This window comes from Camelus dromedarius, chromosome 14, assembly GCF_036321535.1.
Source record: "Camelus dromedarius isolate mCamDro1 chromosome 14, mCamDro1.pat, whole genome shotgun sequence".
In the NCBI taxonomy this organism is placed as follows: domain Eukaryota; kingdom Metazoa; phylum Chordata; class Mammalia; order Artiodactyla; family Camelidae; genus Camelus; species Camelus dromedarius.
Window position 1 is genome coordinate 62,820,119 of NC_087449.1, and position 9,738 is coordinate 62,829,856.

The 9,738-nt window shown below is 44.6% G+C and overlaps 1 protein-coding gene across 9 annotated transcripts in view; it reads right to left on the reverse strand.

Annotated features, from left to right (window-relative positions):
• Window positions 1–9,738, reverse strand: part of VPS13D (vacuolar protein sorting 13 homolog D) — a 225,175-nt gene extending 215,437 nt beyond the window's left edge. For all 9 annotated transcript variants that reach the window (XR_010383976.1, XM_064494046.1, XM_031464090.2 and 6 more), the window contains exons 1-3: window positions 9,643–9,738; window positions 6,567–6,739; window positions 2,098–2,175 (exon numbers count right to left, since the gene is read on the reverse strand). Coding sequence is in view for 8 of the 9 variants with exons in the window: in XM_064494046.1 (XP_064350116.1) it covers window positions 2,098–2,175; window positions 6,567–6,663 (175 nt within the window). In the remaining variant the exon portion in view is untranslated. The remainder of the gene's footprint in view (window positions 1–2,097; window positions 2,176–6,566; window positions 6,740–9,642) is intronic.

The following is a 9,738-nucleotide window of genomic DNA, read 5'->3' on the forward strand; positions in this document are numbered from 1 at the left end:
ACATCTTCAACTTCCCAGGGCTGTCTTTCTTCCCATGACACCAACACGAGCCTGTGGGAGCAAAACTCATTTCTTGTTCATTATTAATTAGCTGGCTGATAGATCTTTATTAGGAGTTACCAGACTTAGAATATGTCCAGTCTTGAACACAGCAACTGAAACACAGGTGACGCTGTGGTGGCACTCCACTGAGAAAGAACTCCGAGTCTTTGCGGGCTGATGGAAAAGCTAAATGGCCTGGTAGGACTGTGATATTTACTTTCCAAGTTCTACCACTTGCAGCCAAGCCTTCTAGAACACAAGCATTCTTTAAATTCAATTAGTAAGAGGCAAGTCACCTCTAGGGAATAATGCATAAAATATGTGAACTGTCCTAATGGACCTCTCAAAGATCCACACAGCCCAAGCAGCAGTCTACCTCTGAAAGCATCACATCTTATCAGAATGTGATCATTACCATCTGAGATCTAGAATTCAAACAGGATCCATCTGTTATGTTTAAGACAACAGAGTATCATTAACACCAAGTGATCGACTGTGTAATCCAACAATAAATGAAGAAACCTTACAACAAATAATGAAAAAACATTTTAATTGTTACTTTTTCTAGAAAAATGAAAGTACATTTTCTATATCTAATAAAATTTACATTACAAATGAAACCACACACCAGCTTTCACAACACAATAATCAGGGCACAGTTGCAATTCTCACCTAAATTAATTGGGGGTAAATTTATATGACAGCAAAATATAACTTGTTATATTTCATTTAATTTTTGCAGAACACAGAAAAAGGTTCATTTTTGCAAAAATATTAGAAAATATCAATTTTCCCCAAGAGCCTCTCTTAATCCTTTGATACTCAAGTACGACCCTTTTGGAAGTGTCCAGTGTCATCATCCTTGAGTCTCTTCAAGGTTCTGATTTGTCGGTGCCTTTGCTTGTGTTTCTGGCAGTTCATCCATCACCTGAACTGACTTCCAGAAAGCCTAGATCCCTCACAAGGTTTCGACTTTATTTCACCTAGCAACTGATTTGTATTGTACTTGAATTTTACTGTTAAGTACCCTCAAAATAAGGGAAAGACTGACTGACATCAACAGGCTATTGTTGAAGGATGAGGGGTGTCTAAAGAGGGACTAATTTTATAAGTGATCACTTGATAGAGAATATTTTTACTCTGGGATATTCTTTTTTTTTTAACATTTTTTATTGATTTATAATCATTTTACAATGTTGTGTCAAATTCCAGTGTTCAGCACAATTTTTCAGTCATACATGGACATATACACCCTCATTGTCACATTTTTTTCTCTGTTAGTTACCATAACGTTTTGTGTAAATTTCCCTATGCTATACAGTATAATCTTGTTTATCTATTCTACAGTTTTGAAATCCCAGTCTATCCAGGATATTCTTGTTTCCTTACCAAATCTAGTAATTGCAAGGCTCCTATAAAGCCTGTAAATATCTACCGAGTGTGTTGAGCACTGTTCTGAGTAATTTTAATGCATTAACTCATGTGCTCCTCTCAATAACCCTACGATGTAGATATTATTATTATCCCATCTTAAAGATAAGCACACACAGAGTGGTTAGGGAACTTCCCCAAGGTCACACAACCAAAAAATGGCAGATATGGAACAGAAACACAAACACACTGTTCCAGAGCCTACCTTTCATTCAACAGAATAAACTGTCTCTTGGTGACATTTATAGTGAATTCTCTGAAAATAAGAACCTCCTGTATCTAGAACAGAAGTTCTCAGATTTTAGTAAACATAAGAATTGTCTGGGGTGCTTATTAAAGCTACAGGTTCAAAAAAAAAAAAAGGGATGCAGGTTCAACGACACTCCCTCAGAGATTCTGATTCAGTAGGTGTGGGGGTCACCTGGCCTCCCCACCACCATGCCCCCCGACTCCCATCATCCTGATACTAGCGGCCTGGAGACCACACTTGAAGACTGATCTAAACTCTCCCCTTCCTAGCCTGCCTTCTCCTGGTCAAACAGAGCCAAACACAAGGGCTCTCAGTTTTCATGTCCCAAATAATGAAAGACTCGAAACTGCCTCCCTTTCCCTTGTTCCACATACCAGCTTTGACTTCAAATGGTAATTCCAGTTCTTTCAAGGCATCCTTCTTTAAAGGCAAATTTTCTAATTCAACAGCACCTAAAAAAATAAAGACACCATGACATGTTTATCCAACAAATGAGGGGGGTGCCTACCGTGTGCAAATCAGTGAAGGTTAAATGGAGAATTTCACATCTAGGCCCAGGCTACACCAACGTGCTTTCTCTGAACTAATTTCCTGACCAGCCCACTCTGACAGGTAAGTAACGGCTGCTGAAGCTTACAAGCAGATAAAGGATTTAGGCAGGGATCTAATTTGGGCCCCTAATGAGCCAGATAGTAAGAATTTCAGGCCTTAGAGTGTCTGTTGTATATTCACTTCTTGTTTTGTTTTCTTTTTCTTATGAGCCTATAAAAATGGAAAAGCCAGGTAGAGGGTAGAGCAGTGGTAGAGCACGTGCTTAGCATGCACAAGGTCCTGGGTTCCATCCCCGGGACCTCTATTTCAAAAAATAAAAATAAAAATAAAGAAAGAAATAGAAATGAAAAAGCTATTCTCAGCTTGCAGGAGGATCTGGTCAAGCTGGCCCATTTACAGACCCCTAGTTTAGGCTAATAGTCACCATTACTATCTGAATCACCTGGGCTGAAATGCCAGTTCCTGGGGCCCCTTTCCAGACATCTCTGGGATTGAAACACAGAAATTTGAGATTTTTAACAAGCTCTCCTTACCCACTGCCTATCCCCACCACACACACACAAAATGGGTGTCTTCCACACAACATCTGAGAGCCCATGAGAGTTCAATAAAGTTGAACATCAAAAAGAATTCTACTCTTTCTTCTGGAGAGATCACCCCATGTTCTCCTGTGCACCTCCACTGGCAGGTGTAATACCAGTCAGAGAGCAGAGGCGTGAAGAGGACCATCACTGAAGGTCTTTTTCAGACCCAGCTTTTACAATCACTTAAACCTAAAAGAGCAAGATGTCTCCACGGCAGTTTGAAGGAACAGTCAAGAAGGTGCAGCTAGATCTCCAGCTCTCCCAGCTATGGACTCATTCCTTCACACACAGATACTGATCCCTACTCGGTTTTAGGCACTGTGCTGCCCACTGGGAATATTAAAAAAAAAAAAAAGAGGCAGGCAGGGTCACCATCCTCAAAGAGCTGGGGAGACAGCCATCATTTTATAAAACTGTATAACACAAGTCAATTTCTGAGTCACTTAAACCTTTCTGAAATATATTTTCAGGAACAGGGAGCACAGATAGTAACCACCCAGCAACTATTAGCTTGTAAGAGAACCCAGAAGAAAGGAAAGCAAGTCTTCCTCCAAAGACAAACTAATACAAGAAACTTGACTATTTTCCCTTTGAATGACTGTTTAAGACTTGTGCGCCACTGGCTTCTAAAGAAGTATTCAAAGCTAGCATTTTGGCAGCTTTTGAGCAAATGCACCCAACTTATTTTTCAGACTTTTGCAGGAACATCTGTCCACATGGGACTCCATATACCTTAAGACCAACCAAAAGGAGAAGTTCATAATCCCAGAGAACCCAGAAGCAACCCTGTATCCATGTCTGGGGACAAAACGATCACTGAAAAAAACACGAGACATGTTCCTAATCAGCTGAAACTGACTTAAAGGGAGGAAAGTATACAGATTCTCTTCTTTTGAAGAACAACATTTGCAATTTGAATCATTTGCCCTATTTTCCAATACCCGAATCTGTCACAAAGTAGGATGGCCCTAGGTTTCCTGGGTTGCTGTTTGGCATGGAGAAGTGGAAAGAATGGGAGGCAATCCAGGCAATGAAAAATTAAAGAAGCTGAAGCACAGAGAGCAAAGGAGGTGGTCTAGAAAGGTCTAGAAAGGAGAGGAGGCCCCGGAGGAAAGAACGAAGGAAAGAATGAGAAGCGGCAGCCTACACAAGTGAAAAACAAGGGGGTCAGGCAGAACAGCAGCAGTCATGGTTCAAGACCAAAGGCTTCCTTCCTACCTCTCTACCCCCTCACATGCACCCACAGCCGGCCCTGCTGGGAAAGGTCCCTCCAAGGGACCAAGTCACAAAGCCTCAGCACAGGTGAGCAATAATGTTCACTGATTACTAGGCAGATAATTTGCAGGCTTAATGTGTGGATGTCTTTCTCTCATACAGAAATTCCTCACCTCGGAGTAACAAGAAATCTAGTCACTAGAACTGGGGTGACTTCAGAGGTTGGTCACTTTAAGTAATAGCTAATAATTACTTCACTCTCCGCCCTAGGCTTCAGGTCATTTAAAGGGCCAAATCTAGGTTCAGAGCTTATAAAAAGAAAAAGGAGGGGGAATCTAAATGCCCAAAGTCCAGACTCCTTGACACGGCACCGGCAGCCACTACCTTCTGGCCTCAAACTACCCCAAACACGCCCTGCGGGTCCTCAGCCTTCTGCCTCTGCTCACACACTTAGTTTGGCCTGGAATGTGGTCACTCACCCCGGGGACACCGACCAAAACCCGGCTAAGACGCACTTAAAAACCACCTCCAGAACAGTTTTGCCAGAGTCCTAGAGACAGATGAATGGTTCCCCTCCCACTGCATTATGCGTGCACCTCCAGTTTAACAATGCAATATACACACTGCCTTGTATGACTGTACACTTATTTCTGTCTCCCGGACAGGCTAATGGCTCTCTGAGGGCAGGGACTACAGAGGTGGATCTGGGATGACGATGGTGATGGTAACACTAATAATAAAACTAACACTAATAAATACTAATACTAATAATAATAGCATTTAATGAGAACTTACTACGTGCCAAGCACTTCATATGCATTTCTTCATTTGATCCTCACAAAAATAAGAGGAAATACTATTATTTTCTCCATTTTTACAATAAGAAAAATAAGGCTTAGAGAAAGTATTTTTCTATTCTGCAGAGAAACATTCCTCAAATTCCACAGGTTCATTAAAAGCCATAGAGAATACATTTTAAAAAGAAATAATCACAAAAAAGCGGTAGAAAGCTTCAGAGACAAACACAGTTGTCATTACAAAGGTATATTGTCTAAAATTGCTGAGATTAGAAATCTATTGTTAGTATAGACTCCATAACTTATCAGACACTACAAATTTCTATTTATTCATTTCTTTAGCAAATATCCTTCCTCTTACTGTAGCACTCTCGAGAAAGCCAGCTCTGTTATTAGCAACGCTGCGGTGTGCAGCTCTCTTTCTAGGCCCTGTTACCTGCCCTGTATAACCTGGTTAGCTTCACAGTGTGTCTGAGGACTTCAGTAAGTGACCAAAGAGATGAGCTTGAAACTACTATTGTACTTTTAACACACCCCTTCCCTGAGAGCCGGCCACTTTCTCTCTGATAAGCAGCTCCCTTCCAGGAAAGGGCAGGAGGAAAAGCAGGAGAAGAACACGAAAGAACCCACTTCTGTTCCCAGCACAACGAAGGAAGCCGGGAGGTATGATAGCCAGAGCTCCCCACGGCCTGTCGCTGCCACAATCATTTCACTGGTTTCGAAGGGTCAGAACAACCTGGAGAATGCCACTGCTGGAGCAAGTAAGTCACCGGCACCCTGCGCTCAGACTGCACAAACATCTGCCGCACTGCCAGCCCCGCTAGCTTGCCCTGGTCCACCTGCCGAAATCCACACTCCTGGGAAGCCCATGAGGTTCCCGCTATTTTGAGGTCTCCTTTCCACTTTCTATGATTTTACATGTTTGCAAATTGACTTCATCATCTTTCTCTAGATTTGTGAAAGGATTCTATTTTGAGCTGGGCAAAGAGACCTTAAGTGAAAACAAGGAGAAGAAAGCGGTTTTCCAATCAGCCCATCAAACCACTGGGCCGCATTTACCAAGTACAGGCCTAGAAAAGCTAAACTGTCTTGAGCTTTAGGTTCTTTTCTACTCAGCAAGACAAGACCTCAGAAATTCTGTTGGAAGACCTCACAATAACATATTTAAAAACTCCTACTGGGTGTCTCCTGTACGCCAGCAGGATAGGAGTTTTAACAGACACTCCACCTAACCTTACAGCAATCCTGTAGAGGGTAATATACCTCTCAGTTTTCTAAAGAAACTGAGGTTCAGAATTCCAATGACTTGTTCATACAGCTTACAAGTAACACAGAAGGATTTGAAGCCAAAGCCAGTGCCATTGTCACTAGACCCTGGCTGCTTCCATAAAGCTTCATAAAACCAAAAAAAAAAAAAAAAAAAAAAAAAAACTGGAGCAAAGCACAGTCACCAATAGTATGGTCTTTTTTTCCTTTTAATATTTAACAGTTCCCTAAAATCTACAACAATACAGCTGCTTACTTCAGTCACCCTGTAATAATAAATGGTGTCATATGGGAGAACATTTTACACATATTTAGTACAAAGCCATCTGGCCGTTAGGGTTTATGATTCTCAATACGACAAAAAGAATATAAAAAACAGAAATGCCATCTGCAAATCCTGCTTCACCAAAAAGAGAGACATGTACTCACCTTTCAGAAGTGCAACAGAAAGCTGGTCGGTGTTCAGGTTGTTGACGTATTTCCCCAGATAGGTATTGAGAACCCAGGCTACAAGCCCTTCCAACATGACTATATCCTCAAGACAAGGTGTTTAAAAATCATGGATCATTCTTTGTTCCTCTCTCTCATGGTCACAGAAAAATCTATGAAAGAGAAAAAAAAGAAAATGAACAGGAAAACCAGATTTTTCCAAGCTGATTTCCCACTCTACCTCCCCTCCAGGTGGATGGATGTGAAGCACAGATTTAAGAAAAGATGGGGTAAGACGCCCCGGCTAGTAAAGGGAGGGCCCAACAAATACACCTGTATTTTAAAGAAGCTGCAAGTAAGAGCCACTTATAAATTTACCAAAAGTTGCATACAATTCAAAGTTATGTATCTTTTCGATGTAACTGATCATTAAACTGCTTGCTTTTGGTGATTCATCTGGGGACTAGACTGTCCTGATCAGATGTTCTCATCCAGATGTGATTTGGCAATGTCCAGAGACATTTTGATTATCATGACTGGGAGGGGGGTGCTACTGGTATCTTGTGAGTAGACTACAGAAGCTGCTAAAGTTCCTACCCTGCACAAGACAGTCCCCCACAGCAGAGTTATCCAGCCCAATATGCCAACAGTGCCAAGGCTGAGAAATGCTGTCCTAGATTAAGGCAAAAACAGCCTAAGAAACTGTATCATACCAGAATATGTATCAATTTCATATTCTGCACCAATCCTTTAAGCCTTCCTGAAGTCAATTTTGCAAATTTGTTCATCAGGATCATTCATAAAATAATATAAATGGAAGGGAGACAGCAGTGGTTTATCACTGTTTTTAAATGTCCCAGAACTGGTACCTGGACACCAGATGATGCTGATACAATAAACTACCTTAGTCAGTGATTACAAACACCAGAAATCATCTGGTTCCAGCCACAGTAATTACACTGACTACTGAATTACTATTACCCGTTTTAACTGGTGTTTATTAGTATTATAAAAAATGCAGAGATTATTTTTATTACAAAAAGTTAACATGAGGGAACTTGAAACGCAAAAGTTTAAATGGGTTCTAAGATTGCTCAGCCAGTAGACCCTACTTAGAACTGGGGGCTCCAAATCTTGCTCTGAGCCAGGCATGTCGGACACCAGCCCACCAAGCCTGACACTTCGGGTTTGCTATGGCAGGCATCCCACTTGGAACCAGCCCTTTCAGGATCTTTTCCAAGCACTCTGCCCCACCTCCAGTGATTCATTTTAGTGCCAGTAGATACTCGTATCCCAACTGAAAGGCCTCCACCCAACAAAAACCCAAAACACAAGACTCTACAGAAGTTAACATCCAGGAGAAATTGGCTTTTATTTGTCAACAGTGTCTTGCATTTCCAAACAAAATTAATTTTTATTTGTCAACAATGACAGTAAAAACATGTAAGTAAATAAGTAGCATTTGGCAAATACAAATTTCTTTCCAAAGATCTTTTTTTAAGCTACCTTTTGTGTAATCTGCTAAAGATTATTGGGCACATTTATTTAAAGAAGAGGTGAAATAACAAATTCCTCAAAATAATAAAGGTTTAACAGCCTGAGTAAAGAAACATTTCTTTATTATAACTTTAAACGAGGAAATCCGTGAAAACAAAACGTGAACCCAGCTAATCTTGTCTTATTATATAGACTCCAAACACACTGAGGCAAAGAACCAAAATCGGAGTACTCTTAATTTTTTAAGTTACTGCCATTGATTCTGGCCCTAAATGCCAACAAACTCTCTCGGAAGTGCCAACTACAAGTGCTCGTCCAGGAGAGGGAAACAACTGTCAGTCTGTACACAAGATCACACCCTACCCTACTTCTCCTGAAAGCACAGATTAAAAGATGAGGTGAGAAGCCTTGTGTAAAATGCCCTGGGCGGTACACTGAGGCCCAAGACAGACAGCATCCATTAGCTCTGCTAAGCATCTAGACCAGGCTTGAGGCCACTTCAAGGATTCCCTCAAGGAATCCGGTGTCAGGAAGGGCCGCCAGACTGGCCAGAATCCCAAAGTGTTTACACTCCGGTCCATCGGGCTTCTAGGCAGCTGTCTGGCACTCACCCCTACCTGGCCTCCCCTAATCGGTGGGACAGGTGACACTGGGGATCAGTGCTCAGCCCACAGAGGGGCAGACAGCCTGGCATGACCTTGAGCCAGGCCCCACCCTCGACCGGCAGCTGGAACCCTGAGTAGGAAGGGCTGGCAACAGGGCGCGGGCGCGGAGGCTGCGGGGCTGAGGGCTGCGGGAACCAGAGAACTCTGAGATCCGAGGCCGGAGAAGGGCAAGGGCCAGGCCCGGAGCCCCGCAGGGACGAGACTCCCAGGAGCCGAGACTCCCAGTGCCCAGGCTCCCACAGCCCGCCCGCCGCCCCTCTGCTCTCAGAACCCTACGCCCCGCTTCAGGGGACGGAGACCCCCGGAGCGGGAGATCCCAGACACGGAAGGAAAGGCTTAGCCAGGGCTTGACCCCGGCTGGCGAGGGGTAAAGAGAAGTTTGAGGCCTGCTATCCCCAACCCACAACATGACCCCAGAAGCTGGAGAAGAGAGTGGTGAAGACACTGGAGCGCTGACCGAAGCCCCATTCTTGGGCATAAGGTCGGGGGGCTCATACACCGGGCTCCCGCCGTAAGACCGGGGCTCCGGTGGGGAGACGCGGGCTGACACCCCCTCAATTCCACGGCACCTGGCTGCCCGTAACCTGGAAAAGGGTGCCGGGTCCGGCAGGGACTCGGACTCCCCAGAACACGGACGCCAGAGCCCCGGGAGGCTCCGGACGCCCAAGCCTGTGGCTGGGATGCCCGCGGGGGCTCGGCGCCGGGGGCTCGGACGCAGTAGGACTTCCCTGAGGAGCTTGGACCAGGGAAGGGCCGGACGCCGGCGTCCCCGGGCTCCCAGCGCCGCGCTCCCCGCAGGCGGGCCCGGGCCCTCAGTTCAGAAGCGGAGCCGGAGCGGCCGACCGCGGGCCCACGCCCGCCCTGCGGCCCCCGGCCCTGCCCGCCGCCCGGCACCGCCCGGCCTCGGCCTGTACCTGTCGCTGTCCCGGACTGCCCGCCCCAGCCCGGCACTGCGCGGCGCTTCCTCTCCGCGGCTCCTCAATGGCGCTGGCCGCCGGCGCTGAGGCCCG